The sequence below is a fragment of the Artemia franciscana genome, chromosome 20, assembly GCF_032884065.1.
Source record: "Artemia franciscana chromosome 20, ASM3288406v1, whole genome shotgun sequence".
NCBI lineage: Eukaryota > Metazoa > Arthropoda > Branchiopoda > Anostraca > Artemiidae > Artemia > Artemia franciscana.
This window is the reverse complement of record NC_088882.1, coordinates 30,583,791-30,603,921: the sequence shown is the minus strand read 5'-3', so window position 1 is coordinate 30,603,921 and position 20,131 is coordinate 30,583,791. Positions and strand designations below refer to the sequence as shown.

General features: G+C 37.3%; 2 protein-coding genes and 4 non-coding genes across 6 annotated transcripts; 4 read left to right on the top strand and 2 right to left on the bottom strand.

Annotated features, from left to right (window-relative positions):
• Nucleotides 1–403: 403 nt before the first annotated feature.
• On the bottom strand, nt 404–866 carry LOC136040104 (histone H3). Its single transcript, XM_065724201.1, has one exon. The coding sequence runs from the start codon at nt 860–862 to the stop codon at nt 452–454; it is 411 nt and encodes a 136-aa protein (XP_065580273.1). The 5' UTR covers nt 863–866; the 3' UTR covers nt 404–451.
• Nucleotides 867–1,060: 194 nt separating this feature from the next.
• On the top strand, nt 1,061–1,372 carry LOC136040046 (histone H4-like). The gene has a single exon (XM_065724112.1). It carries the CDS (start codon nt 1,061–1,063, stop codon nt 1,370–1,372), a length of 312 nt encoding a protein of 103 aa, XP_065580184.1.
• A 2,664-nt stretch (nt 1,373–4,036) lies between these two features.
• On the bottom strand, nt 4,037–4,152 carry LOC136040446 (U5 spliceosomal RNA). The gene has a single exon (XR_010620733.1). It is a non-coding gene; the product is annotated as a U5 spliceosomal RNA (small nuclear RNA).
• A 4,287-nt stretch (nt 4,153–8,439) lies between these two features.
• LOC136040517 (U2 spliceosomal RNA) lies at nt 8,440–8,631 on the top strand. The gene has a single exon (XR_010620794.1). It is a non-coding gene; the product is annotated as a U2 spliceosomal RNA (small nuclear RNA).
• Nucleotides 8,632–9,367: 736 nt separating this feature from the next.
• On the top strand, nt 9,368–9,531 carry LOC136040482 (U1 spliceosomal RNA). Its single transcript, XR_010620765.1, has one exon. It is a non-coding gene; the product is annotated as a U1 spliceosomal RNA (small nuclear RNA).
• A 2,158-nt stretch (nt 9,532–11,689) lies between these two features.
• Nucleotides 11,690–11,882, top strand: LOC136040513 (U2 spliceosomal RNA). The gene has a single exon (XR_010620790.1). It is a non-coding gene; the product is annotated as a U2 spliceosomal RNA (small nuclear RNA).
• Nucleotides 11,883–20,131: the final 8,249 nt, after the last annotated feature.

Sequence of the window (20,131 nt, the reverse complement as noted above, 5' to 3'; positions counted from 1 at the left end):
TTGATTTGCAAAATTTCAGGTAAACAAGAACCCATACTTAACCCTAATACGAAAAAAAAAAAGAGCAAAAGTCCGCTGTTTCAAAGGCAACGCTCAATTTGCTTGTTGTATACAAAGTAATATATTATCAACGTAATAGTCAAAGAGAATTAGAAAACGGGGCCTCCGTCTTTTTCATGACATTCCATCAAAAGTATTTTCATAGGGCTGTTGGGTCCCATTGGGAGCTATTCATTTTTTGGGTATTTTTGGATTTATTAGGCTGGCCTAAATTGGCATTTTGACGTGTTTCCTTTTCATTAGATGTTTCGGATCAACAGGCCCTTGACTCATACCTTTTTTGTCACGGAACACTAGGCTGTTTAACGCTATTTTGCGTGTTTGTTTAAACCATCTAGTGGCCCTTAAAAGGGCCGTTGGTTAAGATGCAATTGCATAGAAATTAGGGTACTTAAGCTCTCTCGCCACGGATACGACGGGCAAGTTGAATATCTTTTGGCATGATGGTCACCCTCTTGGCGTGAATGGCACACAAGTTGGTATCTTCAAAAAGTCCAACTAGATACGCCTCGCTGGCTTCTTGTAGGGCCATCACAGCCGAACTCTGGAACCTCAAGTCAGTTTTGAAATCCTGGGCAATCTCTCGCACAAGTCTCTGGAAGGGCAATTTCCTTATTAAGAGTTCGGTACTCTTTTGATAACGACGAATCTCTCTCAGGGCTACGGTTCCGGGCCTGTATCTGTGTGGTTTTTTTACCCCACCAGTAGCAGGAGCCGACTTACGTGCAGCCTTGGTCGCAAGCTGCTTCCTAGGTGCCTTTCCACCGGTTGATTTTCTCGCAGTTTGTTTTGTCCTAGCCATGTTGATAGATTGCCTCTCTTGAAAAGAATGAACAAAGGAACATGTATCTAGTGTCTATATTTATATGGAGCGCCAGCCGCACGATAGAGTAACAATTTGTGGGGAAAGCCTTTGGTAATATAAATTAAACGGGCTTTCAAGAAAACTTGTTAGTTTGTCAAAAACTTTACAGCTGATTGCTACGGTATCGTATTAAATATGACAGGAAGAGGAAAAGGAGGAAAGGGGCTTGGAAAAGGAGGCGCAAAACGTCATCGCAAAGTTCTTCGTGACAATATCCAGGGTATCACAAAGCCAGCAATTAGAAGACTGGCTCGCCGTGGTGGTGTAAAACGTATATCTGGCCTAATTTACGAGGAAACCAAAGGTGTTCTTAAAGTTTTTCTAGAAAATGTTATTCGCGATACTGTTACCTACACAGAACATGCCAAGAGAAAGACTGTAACTGCTCTGGATGTAGTCTTCGCTCTGAAGCGTCAAGGTCGTACATTGTATGGCTTTGGTGGTTAATGATTTCCAAATGCCTTTTGAACTGTCCCCCTACCCAACGGCCTTTTTAAAGGCCAACAAATCTTTAAACACTTTCTAGCCCCGGTTCTATGAGCCTTTTTTATATTGTGCATTTAAAATGTCGGTAAATACTTTTTTTTTTCTTTTCGTCTTAGGTGCAATATCTGATTCGTATTCTGCAAACAAATTACCATTGCTATTTTATTGTATTTAGCTTTTCCTTGCATATTTGAATAAAGTTGTTTATTCTCATCATGGGATTATTCAAGGAAATAGTTGTTGCTATTCAACTGCACAAGCCTATTTTATCATGTTGGAATGAAGATAGTAGGAACGGAGGAAAATGTGTTCCTACTCTTACTAAATTGCCGCTGGACCTTATAGTTTGGACACAAGTATATTATTGCATTAGTTATTTGCAGTTAATAAACAAGTATGAAAAGCTGGCAACAGTTTAGATAGCAAATGAATTTCCTTGTAAACTGACTCTGAGAATGAAGCCCAAAATCATGAGTTTCAAACCATAACAAAAGGCATCCGATGGACTTTAATTTACTACTACTACTAATAACTCACTGCAGCACCAAGCCGCCTGAGGCCAACACAGCTACGCACGCTCCTTCTCCAACCTAATCTATTTAAAACCTCCCTCTTTACACCCTCCCAGGAAGTTCCCATTTCCTTTAAATCTTTATTTATGACATCACTCCCAACCCAGACAAGGACGACCTGCTTTCCGTGTAGCCCCAGACGGTTGGCCAAAAAGGACAATCTTCGGTAATCTGTCATCCTTCCGTAGAACGTGGCCTAGCCATCTCAACCTTTCTTTCATTATAGCCCCAGAAAGCAGGATTGAACCACACTTTTCGTACAACCTACTGTTTGAAATACGGTCAGTCAGCCGGGTACCCAGAACAATCCGTAGGCAATTTCTCTGGAAAACATCTAGTAAATTTTCATCTGCTTTTCGGAGTGCCCATCCTTCAGAGCCATATTTGACTACTGTCATCACTGTAGCTTTCAATATTCTAATCTTGGTTTGTAGACTTATCTTTCTATTCTTCCAAACTTTTTTAACTGTGAAAAAACACCCTGGGCCCTAGCTATTCTACTTTTAACATCTTCACTGCTCCCACCATCTTTACTAATAATACTACCTAGGTAACTGAAGCTCCCAACCTGATCAATCTTTTCGTTACCTAATGTCACCTGTTCATCTTCACTTATTCCTATAGCCTTAGTGACTTAATCTTCTTAACATTAATTTTCAAGCCTATTTTAGCACCCTGAACTCTTAAAACCTCCAAAAATTCATTCATTTTGCTCACACTTTCATCTAATATGCTTAAATCATTAGTATAATCTAAGTCCAGGAGCGTTCTTCCTCCCCATTTGATTCCATGGTCTCCAATTGCCTTTCCTGTGCTCCTTAAGACGAAGTCCATCAAAATGATGCATATAAAGGGGGATAGAGCACAATCCTGCTCTTTAATTTAGAGGTCGAAAAACAACAGCAAACGGACTTTTAGCTGGTATTCACCGTTGAAATATATTGCATTTCAATGCTAAGCATTGAACATATTAGTTTGTTCCAACACTGCTTTTGGTCTTTTGAAATAAAAGACGCCATAAGCCTATAAAAATGATTTTATTTGTGGATTACATAGCAGTTATTTGTGATAATATTTTATTTGTGATCATATAACAACAGTTTGTTTTGCGTTTTTAACTTTTGCAAAAAATTTTTGCCATTTGTCAGTTAACTTTTTGAGTTTTTTTTTGTTTTTGTTTTTTAATTTAATTTATGATTTCTATGTTCGTTTTTAAGCAAAACTCGAAAACAGTTGATTCAAGTTTTCTTTTTTTTTTCAAAATCCAGAGAGAATAATTGTCTTGTTTTTTCACTTGCTTTCACAAAAATACCCCAAAATACATATTTTTATATTATATATATTTGTGTTATATTTGCGTTTAAGCTCCAGGCTTCTCCTTCCTCAGAGACCCTTTTCTCGTTCTCCCTTCACATGGAGAATCGCCTGTTGATTCTCTTTTCCCTTCACACACAGAGCATTGTCTCTTGAATCGTTTTCTCCCGCCAGACAGAGTAGTGTGTTTAGAAACCCATGGAATCCCCAAATCAAAGAATTTGCCCTTATAAAATATCAAAACTCCTCATTTTAGAGGATCCTCCTAAACTGGAATGGAAATACTGTTCTTAGACGAGGGAGGAATGAGGACCCCAAGAGAATGGGGGCTCAAGAGCACCTAGGACTTGGCAAGTTATTGCACCAAACCAAGAGTGCCGTCGAGCATCCCTTACCCGCACAAAATTCGCTTCCCTGGTTGTAATCTGCAAAAGATAACAGCAAATACTTAGCCAGAAACTTGTCAACTGAAGAGCTATAGCCAACTAGGCAAATAACAACACTAATCACGTCTACTTCACTATAAACATAGCTTATTTAGATACCTCTGGAAGGTGTGCCATATTTCACAATTACTGTCCCTTTTCGCTATCTGCCCATAACTTCACAATTTGTTTTTCATTTTTGAAAGGATTGGATTTTTGTTCATATTCTGCATTTTCCAGGGTTAGCCTACTTGTCCGACCCCATAATCAAGAGATACGTAGTCTAGAAATATTCAAACATACTACAGTAGTATAGGCTAGTCTGCCTTTCGGCATTCAAAAATTTGTTAAGACTCATCAAGTGCCCCTCCCCACGGTAATCTTTAGTAAAAGGCGAAAGATTAACTCGATATGAGGAGAGGCCAGAGCTATGAAAATTGCCAAGATTGACTTGAGTATATAAAAATAAATCCTAGTAAATCCTCATGTTTTTTTTTTTTAACAAGGTTTGAAAGCAATAAAAATCCAATATTCAACCAATTAAATACGGGCCAAAAAATCATATAATGAGAAAACATATTCAATGAGCAGCAATTCATGGGCAACTTTAATGACATGGTATCAAAACTACATCCGCAGAAAATAATATAAATATTCAGTAATCAGGCACTTATCAAACATAGATAACTTTTAGTTTGATATGTTGCCAATGCAATTGACTTGATGAAATGTGTGGTGACCAAGGGCATTTCACTTTTTAAGACTAGCCTTTGTGACTTAATTTAAATTTCAGCAATTGGATTCGATTCCTGGTTCAATTTAAAAATCAGTATTTAATAATTACAGAGTATTTTTAAAAATAAAATGCATCAGGAATTCAATGAGTTTAGGCAATTTAATTTAATTATGGCGACTGGTCATTGATACCATCCTTTGCTTTAACACAAGACTAAGAAAAACAAAATATATTTATTTCAGACATGTTCTGGAGAAAATTCCAGAACCATCTTCTATAGAGTATACGCTCAACTCAACCCTCTCCGTAATATTCCAAATATGTAAGTTTATCAGAAAATTAATTTTTTCAATAGGGCCAAATGATCAATTTTACTCAAATCTTAACAACATCAACTTGTATACTTTCTTTTTTCAACTCACAACTATGTGACCTAAACGATGGGCTCAAAGGAAAAACAAAACTTTTCAATATGTGGACAGAGGTCCGCGCAAACGCAGTCGCGCGGACCGTTACTTTTTTATAGTGGCATAAATAAAGGTATTTTATAGTACTATAAAGGTAAAAATGTACTTAAAAAAAAAAAAATTGTAGATGCTTGAATTTTTAGGTTGACGTTAGTTTTGACAAGATTTTGGAAGAAACTATATTTCAAGGGGACGGGGGCAAAATGAGGCTTGGGGGAGGGGAAAACCAAGGTATGGAAGGGGCAGTTGCCAACCTCCTGCCCAATAGTAAATTACCCCCCCCCCCCACTTTTTATGGTTCGAACCTTACAGTTGTTTAATAAGCTTAGACTCAAATTCTACGATAAAACTGGAATTATGCTTGAAGGCCATCTATTCTTCAAGACAGTCTTCTGGCTACATTGTTAGTAGTAAGATGGAATTATAGAATTAATCAAGTAAATGACAAATGAAAAGGATAAATAGTTTTAAAATAAAGTAAGCAATCATTTATCTGATAAAGCCCAGGGATGGATTTATCTCCCCCGGGCTGTGTCTGGAAAATCATTTTGGAGGGAGTGATTGAAAAATAAAAAATAAAAACCAATCGGAAACTTGTTTAAATTCATTGCGTTACGTTTTAAAGAGTCGGACAAAATAGGTTATTAGCCTGCTGGATTCAGCATTGTCCTCCAGTTTCCATGAATTGACGCTTTTGATCAATACCAGTGATTTCAACTGGTGGATTGACAATTTTTATTGCAAATAAAGCTATGTTTTTGTGGTATTTTTGTAAATGCAAGTGAAAAAACAAGAGAATTGTTCTCTCTGGATTTTGAAAAAAAAAAAAAAAAATACTTGTATCTGTCCTCCGTCCCCTTAATTAGCGCGAATTAACGTCATTCCCTGGTTCTGATCATTGTCAGCTAAAGGGCCACGACAATATATCTCTGATTTAAGGCTCATCTTTTCTGATTTTCGCTTTTTGAATGACAATTTTGTCCAAGTCTCGATTGGAAAGTTTATCGTTTACCATTAAAATTTTGAGATAAACTTTGATATTATGGAAAATGTTTCATATTGTTTATAAAAATCTAAAGATAAAGTAAAAAATTAATTGAATATTATTTGAGCATTGCAACCGAAACTGATTTTTTGACAAACTTTTTTATTCGTATTCTTATAAAGTCTTTGACAATCTTGGTCGAATTATCGCTTCTCGGCAGGGTTGCCAAAGGGACACTTTTAGTGCTTTTTTGACACTTTTTCACTCTGGGTGACACCGTGCCACTATTGGGTGAAAAAATGCCACTTTTTGAAAAAAAGGACACTTTCTGGCATTTTTTCAAAATCAATACCATATGTATTTATTTTCAGTTTTTTCTTAGCTGCAACTGCTTTTAATTTGTGCTTTGTGCTTTTCAGGTTCGTTTTCGTCTTAGGGATTTTTTTTTATCGGATCCGAACTACTTTTCTTTTCGAAAGCGCGAAAATTCAATCGTGGTGAAACATGTGACTTGCTCAAGAGAGTTAAGAAAAAAAAATCTTATAAAAAAAATGAAGCAAGAATTTAACTTCTAGTAAGTAAAAGCTTAAGGTGTTTTATGACTTCTAGTCTACAGGAGTATGCAGAGGTGTGGCATGGATAGTAGCTAGTAGCAAACTATCTGATCCTGATCTGATTTGCTGCTGCGTAACTATTTTTTGGACGAGGATGAACCTCAGTTGATTTTTTGAGTTAAGACATTGGGCTTTTGGTAAATATTCAGTTTAGGTTCACATGCATTTAAGAGGGTGGACCCTGTCCTGTATGGGCACAGTCTATCCCACCAGAAAATTATCTGGTAACTGTCAAGATCACGTAATACTGTCATAGACTGAACATCACAGCCAGTGTACTAAACACTAATTAACGAAATGTGCTTTTTGCCAAAAGTGATAAAAGGATGGAAGAACGACGGTGAAAAATGTTTTGTTGTACATGCTGTAATCTGGTGTACTGTTTGGTGAAGAAACAGAAGACTATTATTGAAACCAACCCAGCTGGACCTCTGTATAACGCTTTTGAATTGGAATCCGATTTATTCTGCATCTGCTCACTTTTCCGTAAGCCTTCATAACATGAAATGCACCGCATGTGAAATCCAGCACAGTCTTTCCCTTATAAAGGTCTCTTCATGCTGTCTAGGTTGTTCGGTTTGTCCATCTTGAGCCGCGAAGGCCTAGCGCAAAATATTTCGGATTTGCTTTGACATTTGTTTTGCACCATTCTGCTTCTGGTGAAGAGGTTTGTGATTAAATAAGCCTTTCCATTGCCTTTACAGACGCCGTTGACCTCTTCTCAGAAGAAAGAGAGTAAGCAGAGAAAAACGGTCCTCAAAAAACCATAGCTATTCTTGACACCAAAAAGCCATTTTCATTGGTTTTCTGTGCTTTTTCTTTTTTTTTCAACATTTGATTAAGCACATGTGATATTTGTCTTGTCACTAATTGCAAAGAATTTGACATTTCTTTGTTTTTACAAGTGATTTACAAGTGATATTTGTCTTGTCATTATTTCTCTCCCTATCAAGTTTGATCTCTTAGTCAATTGATCTCCTGAATACATTAATTTTTGGATGAAATAACGCTGTGGTTGTGTATTCTAGCGAGAGCAGCGTTACCAAACGTGTTGGCGAAAGCCAGGTGAAAAGAATGTGAAGCACGTCCCAAGCCAAGCGCGTTTCACTCGCTTTTCGATATCAGTCTGCGGGAAATGGTCGACAAAATTTTGCAGAAGGTCTGATATGCTACTGAAGAAAAAAAAGGAACAAGGGCAATTAAGCCGTGTCGGCAGTGACAGACATCGTATCTGTGGTCTGCTGGCGCAAATCTTTTAAGCCCTATCTTCATTATGGCGTTTTCTGACTCAGACGGCTGGGGAGGCTCATAGTAAAGACAGGTATTATCACCGTTTTCGTTTTCTCGCTGTATAGAGTAGACATTTTGGCTGAAAACGTAAAAACTAAACAACACATTTTTTCATTCATCTTAGTTGTACTCCAACTTTTCTTTACGTTCCTGTAACACCGCAAAAGCAGCATAAATGATTCAGAATCTTCTGCAGTTCCTGAAATAAGACTGCGCTTTCGAATTTTTTGCCAAAAACGACGAAAATGAAAACCGTCGTCCAAAAAGCGGCAAAGCGGCAGGTGCCAGAAAACGCAATAATAAAAACAGGACTTTGCTGAGTTTTCAGAAGAAGAATAACTAGTACAACCGAAGGTTCAAGAGAACCCGAGAAATTGTACTGAATTCTTTTTCTTCTTCGCGTATTAGGCGATTTGAGGTTTTACACGGGATTTTACTTATTTGAAGAGCCGCTTTGTTTTTGCTTGGATAAGAAGAACGTATATCTGGCCCTGGAGTCGCGAGAAAACCATTTAAAGTCTTTTTTTTTCAACTTTTAAAGTATATTGGCTAATTTTCTAGGAGGACACTAAAAGTGTCCCTTTTTGCTGAATTTGACACTTTAGTCCCGGAAGGTTTTGGCAACCCTGCTTCTCGGCCTTTTGGCTAAGATCAAAGTGTAGTATCTGTTCTTATCAGCTTAATATCTGATACGGCCCCTGCATGGGGCCCAGAATATTTAACTGATTTTTGGAAACCGGAGGGTTGTCGGGGCTTGCTCCGCTCCCTTCACGCGTTGGCCTGGTATTATAGTACCTCCGGGATTGGCGCACCTCTTTCGAGGGGAAACCAAAGTCCATAAACCCTAACCAATGTTGGGTACAATACGTTAATAAATTTGAAGAGGAACCCTGCCGGTAATTATTTAGTCCTTAAATACATTGAAAATCATTTTTTTTTCATATGAAAAAAAGAAGAAACACTGTATAAAATTTATAACAATAAATGGTGAAAAAGCCAATGGGCGGACGCCATAATTAATTTAAAGTGCCCAAGCTGGATCCAAGTCCCCATGCATCTTTATCGAAAATAGTTCAGAATTATAAACTGCTGAAATTTAAATTGAGCCAATATTCGATAAAATGGCTGAAGCGATTGTTTTTGGCCTCAGGCGGCTTGGTTCTACGGTGAGTTGTTGATAGTAGTAATGACTAAGGCCCCTCCCCCCCCTGTATGATTGTTAGAGAGAAAATAATTGGCAAAGTCAGTAGAACGGTCACTGGGTTCTCAGAAATTAGAGTCTCAACTTTTCAGTCAAATTGATAAGAGAGTGAGAAACCCCTAATTTTCTTTTCTCAAAAAGGTAAACTTGCATTTAAACAATCTAGAGGCTTGCATATGAAAATGAAATGGGGCATTCCTATTTTCAAAAACAATTCAGAGACTTGATTCACTGCTGAGAAAGAAGTTTTGTAAAGCTGCATCTGTTTAATAAATTAGAGTTTCTGAGTGGCATTCAAAGCAACCGGATTTATGTCGAAAGAGATAAGTAAAATGTTAGTTTTGAACAATCCATATTTACCTGGCTGGGAAGCTGCCCTGATCATGAAGGAGGCGCTTCCAGGGTGAGACCTTTCCATTGCACTTCGGATTGGCTGACCCCTGTGATTACCCCAAATGGGTTGAACTTAACAGCGTAATTTTTGGTATTGGGGGACTGCGTTCGCGCGGACCCCTGTTCACACATTGAATAGGTCTCTTCCTTTGAGCCCGTACAATGTTGTAATTTTGTGAACTGAAAGGAAAAGTAAGTAAATTGATATTGTTTAAACCAAGTAATTTAGAACATCTCTTAAATAAACACATTTTGTTATTCTTAGTCTTGTATTAAAGCAAATGATGGGGTATCATTGACCAGTCGCCTTCCTCCAGAACCGTCCTAAATTTTACACAAGTCTATTTTGCCTCCAGAGGGAGAAGACTTTGTGATGGGCCTGTACGAAATTGGAAGGGAAATGATTCTTGTATTTATTTGTTAAGCCCTTAGATGGCGTAAAAGCGATTCAAGTCCCAGCTACATTTAGTCATCTTTTGTTTCGTTTTAAAAAGTAACTATTTCCTGGATTTATTATCCTTAGAGCATAGCCACGTAATTTATTTAGGCTAAAAAGTAAAAGGCAAAGCATTGCTCAAGAAATGTGAACAAAATTAACTCTTTCTACTAAGTCCTTCTAGCTCGACTTCATCTTATAGGACTTTTTTTTCATTTCTTTTGCTTTTCTAAAGTGGCGTAATTTCGTCAAAATCCAAACTTGAAGGGGATGGAGGAGCAAAGATGGAACCCTTTGTCCAAAATAAAGTGAAAATAGCAGTAAAAACTAAAAAGAAGCCATTTGGTACCACAGAGGCACTATTTAGTACTCTAAAAAAGCTGTAAATTTACTTTAAAAAAAAAGAAAAAAAAAAGAGATGTGTTTCTGTAGATCCTTAAATTTATAGGTTTATATTAGTTTAGACTCAATTTTGGAAGAAACTAAATTTCAGAAGGGGGTAGGGGAATGAGTTTTGGGGGAGGGGAAAAACAAGGTTTGGGAGGGGCAGTTGCACCTTACAGCTCCATAACAAATTACGACCCTACTTTTCTATGGTTTCAAACCTTAGAGTTGTTTAATAAGCTTTGATCAAATTCTCCTATAAAACTGGAGCTCTACTTGAAGGCTATCTATTCTTCAAGACAGTCTTCTGGGCTTCATGGTTAGTAAGAAGATGGAATTATTGAATTACTCAAGTAAATGATAAATGAAAAGGACAAATACTTATACAATAAAGTAAGCAATCATTTATTTGATAAAGTCTCACTGTTTCGTGTCTGTGTATCTTTCTTAGGTGATTGAAAATTCAGGTTTTTTTTTCCATATTTGAAGCAAATTTAATAATCTCTTAATAAAACTTGCATTGTTACCATGTAGTATATATGGAAAACCAGTTGTTTTAATTCAGGGAAGGAAATTTTCTCTACAAGATGTTTTTCCTGCATTCCTCCTCTTAGACTCAAAAAAATCTCTTCGTGGTATTATCATTGAAAAGGGGCTTGTTTTTTTTCTTTGTATTTATGTTAAAGAAATTGAAAAAACAACGAGATTCCCCTGCCTGGAATCTGGAGAATACTGAATTTCACCCCCTCTCCCCTTCCCCTTGGGCTGTGTGTTTACAAATCTATTTTGAGCAAGGAATAAAAAAAAAAAAAAAAAAAAAAAAAAAAAAAAAAAAAAAAAAAAAACAACATCGGAAACTTGTTTAAATGCATTGCGCTACGTTTTAAAGGGTCGGACAAAAATATCGGGGATTAGCTCATTGGGTCCAGCCTTGTCCCCTAGTTTCCATGAATTGGCGCTTTTGATCAATACCAGTGGTGTCGACTGGTGGATTGAAAATTTTTATTGCAATTCAGGGTGTTTTTTGGGGTATTTTTGCAAAAGAAAGTAAAAAAAAAAATAAAATAAGAGAATTTTTCTCTCTGGATTTCGAAAAAAACTCTTCTCTGCCCCCCACCCCTTTAATTGCCGTGAATTAACGTTATTCATCAATGCTGGTTCCGATCATTGTCAGCTAAAGGGCCAAGAGAATATTATCTCTGATTTAAGATGTTATCTTTTCTGATTTTGGCTTTTTGAGTGACAATTTTATCCAAGTCTTGATTGAAAAATTTACCGTTTACCATTAAAATTTAAAGATAAACTTTGATATTATGGGAAATGTTTCGTACTGTTTACAAAAATCTAAAAACAAAGTGATAAGTTAATTGAATGTTATTTGAGAATTGGAACCGAAATAAATTTTGTGACAAACTTTGTTACTCGTATTCTTATAAATGTTTTGACAATCCTTGTTGAAATATCGCTTCTCGGCCATTTGGCTAAGATCAAAATGTAGTATCTGTTCTTATCAGCTTAATATCTGATACGGCCCCTACATGGGGCCCAGAATATTAAACTGATTTTTGGAAACCGGAGGGTTGTACGAGGCTTGCTCCGCTCCCTTCACGCGTTGGCCTGGTATTATAGTACCTCCGGGATTGGCGCATCTCTTTCGAGGGGAAACCAAAGTCCATGAACCCTAACCAATGTTGGGTACAATACGTTATTAAATTTGAAGAGGAACCCTGCCGTTAATTATTTAGTCCTTAAATACATTGAAAATCTTTTTTTTTTCATTTGAAAAAAAGAAGAAATACTGTATAAAATTTACAGGGGCAAATCCTTTCATTTGGGGACTCCATTGGTTTCTAGACACAATACTCAGTCTGGCGGGAGAACATGATCCAAGAGACAATTCTCTGTGTGAAGGGAAAAGAGAATCAACAGGCAATTCTCCATGTGAAGGGAGACCAAGAAAAGGGTCTGTGATGAAGGAGATGCCTGGAGTCTAAATGCAAATATAACACAAAATACCTGTGATTTACCACCTCAAAGTTACCAGCCCAATTATTTGGGCTCTCTTGAGCCCAAATAATTGCAACTCTGGGTTTTATTAATTATAAATCACGTATCAATCTGAAGTTTTATTAAATATAATTTTTGAGCAATTCGCTTTTTCAATTACTTTCACGATTCAGCTTTGAATCAACTAACATTTACCATAAGAGCACAATGGAATTAGTTTCAGGACATAAGTTCAAATTACAAGGAGTCTTTCGGGTTGGTCAAAAGTATCATTTCTTCATAACTCAACAATTGAATCAACCCTTCAAAAATTATAAGTACAAATAATCAAAAACATTCTTCAGACATAGGTGGAACCACGGTTAGTATGTATAAATTTTAATTAACTGAGTAGAGTGTTTTTTATTCTTTTGTTTTAAAGCATAAAAATTTTTAAATATTCATAAATCAAAGTCTAATTTATTGTCTATTGATTGCAAATTTTTTATAATAAAAATATTTTATTAAAATATAAAATGTAAAGTAAGTAGAGGACTTGTAAGACAAGAATCAATAAAGTAATAAAGAAATCGAGGGGATGCGAGCTGAACTCGTATCCCAGCCAGGTCCCAGTGCTAGTGTCTTTAATTAGAGCGTTTTTAATTGTCCTGAATCAAACTGAAACCATTACCTTTTTTGTGATATATTTGATTAATAAAAACGAAATATAAACATGATATTTACTTTGACTGCGATGTGTAAGAGCATGCACATTTGAAGGTCATGTTCGATCGTTTGTCTATTTTCATCCTGTGCTTTCACCTTTCGGGCGAATGTGGCAAAAATGTTTGTATTGTTGGTTTACTCAAAATTTTAAGATAGCCATTTTGTTCAGCATGGTCTAAAGATCTAATAATTATAGTTTTGAGGATGACTGACCCCTCACAACTTCTGGGGGAGAGGTTGCAAGTATTTCAGGTGTTTTAATTATTTTTAAAATTTACCCCCCTAACAGGTATAGGTTCTTAATGAACATCACACCGTCAGATTCAGCGTATCAGAGAATCATGCTATAGGGTTTAAAGCTCTTATCTGCACAAATGTGGAATTTGTGTTTTTTGTGAGAAAAAAGATCACGGATGCGTGTTTACTTGTTTTTTTTTTTCCAGGGGTAATTATGTAGACTCAATGGTCCTAGAATTTCGCGAGAGGGATCATTCGAATGGAAATTAAAAGTTCTAGTGCCCTTTTTAAGTGACTAAAGAATTGAAGCTAAACCCCCTGGCACCCTCATTTTCCCCCAAAGTCAGTAAATCAAATTTTGTGATAGCCACGTCTCTTCAGCATAGTCAAATTATCTAATGATAGTTGAAATATCTATGTCTTTGAGGAAGACTTAATCCCCCACTGTCCCAAGGGGAATGGCTGTAAATTATGAACTTTACCCATTGTTTACACATACTATTAGTTATTGGTAAGCATACAGACATTTTTTGGGGGATGGGGGTGAGGAGGATTGGGTCCCGTAGGAAGATTTTCCAAGGGAAGAGTTTCTTATGGGGAAAGAAAATTTCTATGAAGGGGGCACTGGATATTCTAGCGCAATTAAAAAAAAACATCAGAAATTAAATGTAAAAAAATAACCTTTTTAGACTGCAAGTAAAAAGTAACATTAAAGCTTAAGACGAAGAGAAGCTATTACATATATGACGGGGTTCGTCCCCTCATCAATACCTCTCTGTTTACACTAAAGTAGTTTTGGTAATTTTAAAAGAGTTATTTGTTCTAATTAAACGGCTTTTTTTATTCAGGGGTCATTCTTAAAGAAATGGAACAATATTCGAACTTTAGCGTAAAGAGCGAGGTATTGACGAGGAGGCTAACCCACTCATATTAAGTACATGAGGATGTTCCCCCTCCCCTTTCAATACCTCGTTCTTTACGCTAGAGTTCGAATTTTGTTAAATAACGGCCGATATAAGCAATAATTTGTTGGTGTTATTTTCCGTTCAAACTTAGCATTTAGTTTTACTGTAAGCAGCTTTATAACTATGATTTTTATGTGATACTGAACCAAAGATATTGTATGTCTTCGGCTTGTGGTTTATATTAAATTACAAAAAACAAGTTTTTTCCAACTAAAAGTAAGGAATAACATTGAAACTATTAATGTTTTAATAAATTATATATATATCTAGTAAATACGTATATATTATTAAGTATTATATCATAATAAATTATTACCTATATTTTAAAGATATTTTTTTCATGCATTTCAGTCATTTAAGAATTGCTCAACTTGTGAATCATTTTTATAAAAATAGTTTCGTGCTCTTTGGTCGTTTTGTTACTATGCCTTACAAAATTAGTTTCACAAATATCGCTAATTTAAGTTACGTGGGAAAATCTTTCCATGGAGAAATTTTCTCGTGGGGGAAGGGAATTTTCCTCGGAGGGGAACTGGATTTCTCGACATTATTAAAGAAACTTTCAGCAATTAAATAAAAACAAGTTTTTTCAACTGAAAGTAAGAAGTAACATTAAAACTGAAAACTAACAGAAAATATTACTTATATTACATGGTTTGCCTCTCCCCTGTAGCTTGATCTTGCGCTGCAGTTTCTTTTTTAGCTTTGAAAAGAGGCTACTATTGGTATATGAAAAGGGCTGTCCCCTCCTCAACACTTCACTCTTTACACCAACGTTTTGTATTGTTTTATAAAGTAGAGTTATGAGGAAGAGTCAAACTTTAGCGTGAAGAGTGGGTGTTGAGGAAGGGACAGTCCCTTTCATAAGTGGACTAGTTTCCACTCATTTTAAGTTTTAATTTCGCTCCCTACTTTCAGTTAAAAAAAACTTGTTTTTTTAATTCAATTAAGTTTAAGAACAGGGACGATTAAAGTATTTATTTGAAACAATTTTCTATTTCCCAAGAACACACGAGGAGTATGTCTCAGGATGAGACAAGGGGTCAATTCAATAAAATGTAGTGAGGAGGGTGAGATTCTTTTTTCAAACCAAGAAGGGTCAATTTTGATTATTTTTTTTTCAATGAAAACAGAAACAGGTAGCCCATTTGTAAATGACAATTCTAAAAAATATACTTCTCAAAATATAGAAGGAGGGGGAAATGAATTTACAATTGATCCCCATCCTCTGCTAATCGATACGCAAGGGAGGGGTAAATTTGTCAGTATAGCAAAAGATGTGAGTTTCCTTATAAATCAACGACGAACGAAATTAATGGGACCCATAGTTACTCCCCCTTTTTGAAAGCCCTCCCCCCTCTTCTTGGATTGTTTGCTGCTTAAAATTGATTGAAATACGTTGGAAAGATAACCACACATAAATTTTATTGTGAGGGGGGCATTGAGAGGTCACAAATTTATTACATTTGGCGTGTATCTCAGATTACCACTTCTTCCCTCACACATAGCGCATTTCTGCCACGCCACACCTCTTTGAACCATGCGTAATACACTTCGCACCACGCGTTGCAAGTGTTACCTGGTGTGAACAATTTCTGAAACTGGGCAACACACAGATGGCTGACATTCCTAAAGTGATATAGCTTAAAAACTGGTGAGTTTAACAGAAACTACAATAAAACAGTGCTGTCACTTACTTGAAGTACTTTTACTTGAAGTACTACTTAAGTAAAATTTTCCATTACTTATAACAATCGGCTATGGATGTTTAAGAAAACATCGGCTTTGGATTTAGAGTAAACTCAGATGTTGCTCCATGTCCTATTTTTGGATATGAAATAAGGTATTGGTTTATGATGAAATAAATTATAGTATGATTATCACTTGGTTTAATTTTGTGTAAAATTTATACAAAAATTTCTTTTTAATTATTTCACAGTTCACTGGTCGACAGTGAGCTAACATCCTTTTTTTTTTAGCTAAATGTTGCATACAGTAGTCCTTTTGGGCTTATGTTTCTTACATTAGTGTTTAAGTTTTGTCATCTTGTCAACTTATCCAGATTTCTATCATTTCATCATCTTCAGGACCATATTATTGGTAAGACTAATGAAGCTATGAATCTTTACCCATCTAAATGTTGTCTGCAATAAACAAGTCCGTGGAATTCTACCTGGATCCAACGCAGGGGTATTTTGTCAAATTCCTTCCAGCAAATTCAGGTATTCAGACAAATCTTACTTCAGATTTGTCACTCTATTCATAAGTTATAGGCCCTACTAAATTAAAGGAAAAATCAAATTGGTTAAAACTTCCCTCCCCCTCGCCCTATTTGAGATAGGGTTTGTGATACCAGAACCTGATATGAGTCCTGATCCTAGGCATCTTTGGTCTAGCTTTCATTCGGATCTGTTGCTCCATTTGCAAGTTATACTGAATCCAACAAAAAGCTCGGCTTTTTTCAGCACTTAAAACCCACTGCCATAGTAACTTGCAAGTCACTCCACTCGCAAGTTACACTGAATTAAATGAAAAACTTAACTTTTTCTTAGCGCTTAAAGCCCTCTCTACTGACCCCAATTAAGCTAGGGTCTTAATCTCCAAACTTCATGTGTCTTATGGTTTTTGGTATTTTTGGCGTAATTTTCATTGAGATCCATTACTTCATTTGCAAGATAAACTGAGTTTAAAATAAAAGTCAACTTTTTTCAGCAATTAAAACCCACTCCCCCTTGTTATATTTTAGCTAGGGTCTTCATCCAAAGGTTTGATACGTGTCATGGTCTTAGGCCTCTTTGGTTCAATTTTCATTCAGACCCATCACTCCAGTCGCAAGTTACTCTGAATTAAACGAAAAACTTTTCTTTAGCAGGTAAAGCCCCCTCCCTCTTGTTCTATTTGAGCTAGGGTCTTCATCTTATGTGTCTCATTGTCCTTGGCACCTATAGTTCAATTTTCATCCAAATCCGGCTGGCGCTTCTCCCGCTCTAATCGATTGCACAGACGGATGGACAGGTTTTGCAACGTCTTAGGCAGCCATGTTGGCTCATTGGATCCCAAAAAGGAAAGAATAGTATATCATCATCCAGGCATCATCACCTATTTTGATGGTGGAAAAAATCCAGCAAGATAGGTTTTGGGGATCCGTCTGTCCATCTGCCCGTCTGTGCGATCGAGTATAGCGGGAGAACCGCCGGTCGGATTTGGATTAAAATTGAACTATTTGGGTTAAAATTGAGCTTAATTAGGGCGATCGGGAGGGGGCTCTAAGTTTTAAAAAAATTTAGTTTTTCATTTAATTCAGTGTAACTTGTGAAAGGAGAGACGAATTTTGATGAAAATTAAATAAAGATGCCTAAGAGTATGATACGTATTGAGTTCTGGGACAGAAGTCCTTGCTTAATTAGGTCGAGGGGGAGGGGGCTTTAAGTGCTGAAAAAGTTGACTTTTTTTTTAACTCAGTTTATCTTGCAAATGAATGATCTCAATAAAAATTACGCCAAAAATGCCAAAAACCATAAGACACATGATGTTTGGAGATGAAGACCCTAGCTTAATTGGGGTGAGGGGAGAGGGCTTTAAGTGCTAAGAAAAAGTTGTGTTTTCATTTAATTCAGTGTAACTTGCGAGTGGAGTGACTTGCAAGTTACCTTAGCAGTGGGTTTTAAGTGCTGAAAAAAGTCGAGCTTTTTGTTGGATTCAGTATAACTTGCAAATGGAGCAACAGATCCGAATGAAAGCTAGATCAAAGATGCCTAGGATCAGGGCTCATATCGAGCTCTGATAACGCAAACCCTATCTCAAATACAGCAAGGGGGAGGGGGTCTCAAGTCTTAAGAAAGTTGAGTTTTTCTTCAATTTAGTAGGGCCTATAGCCAATTTCACCCAAGGCGTGCACAAAGCCTGGAAATAACCCTTTTTCAAAATAATTCATACTGAAGCCAACCTTCAACCAAATATTCCATCCATCCCCAGAGAAAAATTGCTTTTTTATTCCTTTTTTTCCCGGGAGATTTCCGACTTAGTCTCATGCTTTTTGCCACTTCATGGTGTGTAAACTGCTGCTAGAAATAGATAAGTTGTAACTTCTGCAGTTTGTCCAACCGTATGGAAAACGTCTGAATCAGCGGGCTTGGTGCAGGCCCGTGATTTTATAATTTATATGTGTAGGGAGTTCTACCGACCATCTGAATTCACTACGCAGCATGCGGCTTGCTTGAGTAAAAACTAGCCAAATCTCCTTTGTTAAAATATAAAATACAAAATATTTTCAAAACTAGGGAGGAAGTATTTTTATTGATTGTTTCTAATGAAAATGCTAATTTTTAAAAATCTAGGGGGTCTATTAGCCACCTACCGCTTTTTGAATGGCACCCCGGTCAGAGGAGAGGGTTCTTATGTTCCATTTTAATATTTTTGGTACTTAAGTATTATACCAAAAGCACTCAAGAATTCAAGTTAGGTTGATTATGATGAAATATAACAAAACATGATGAAAATATAGTACTTTAGTTTAAACAGCGTAATTTGCACTTAGGGGTAAAGTAACCTTACCCCTTATTGGACAAATATATATCCCAAATTATACAAGTTCAGTGCATTTTGTCACTTATCATTTGTCTTTGTGGCTATAAAACCGGTTTTCACAGATCTTATATTCAGAAATCTTCTCGACTGTGTTTGGTATGATACGTAAGTAGGCTACCTTTTTGTTGTATTGTAACAGTAGCGCTAATGTTTTGAGAAATATAGTCTGACACACACACACACACACACACACACACACACACACACACACACACACACACACACACACACACACACACACACACACACACACACACACACACACACACACACACACACACACACACACACACACACACACACACACACACACACACACACACACACACACACACACACACACACACACACACACACACACACACACACACACACACACACACACACACACACACACACACACACACACACACACACACACACACACACACACACACACACACACACACACACACACACACACACACACACACACACACACACACACACACACACACACACACACACACACACACACACACACACACACACACACACACACACACACACACACACACACACACACACACACACACACACACACACACACACACACACACACACACACACACACACACACACACACACACACACACACACACACACACACACACACACACACACACACACACACACACACACACACACACACACACACACACACACACACACACACACACACACACACACACACACACACACACACACACACACACACACACACACACACACACACACACACACACACACACACACACACACACACACACACACACACACACACACACACACACACACACACACACACACACACACACACACACACACACACACACACACACACACACACACACACACACACACACACACACACACACACACACACACACACCACACACACACACACACACACACACACACACACACACACACACACACACACACACACACACACACACACACACACACACACACACACACACACACACACACACACACACACACACACACACACACACACACACACACACACACACACACACACACACACACACACACACACACACACACACACACACACACACACACACACACACACACACACACACACACACACACACACACACACACACACACACACACACACACACACACACACACACACACACACACACACACACACACACACACACACACACACACACACACACACACACACACACACACACACACACACACACACACACACACACACACACACACACACACACACACACACACACACACACACACACACACACACACACACACACACACACACACACACACACACACACACACACACACACACACACACACACAC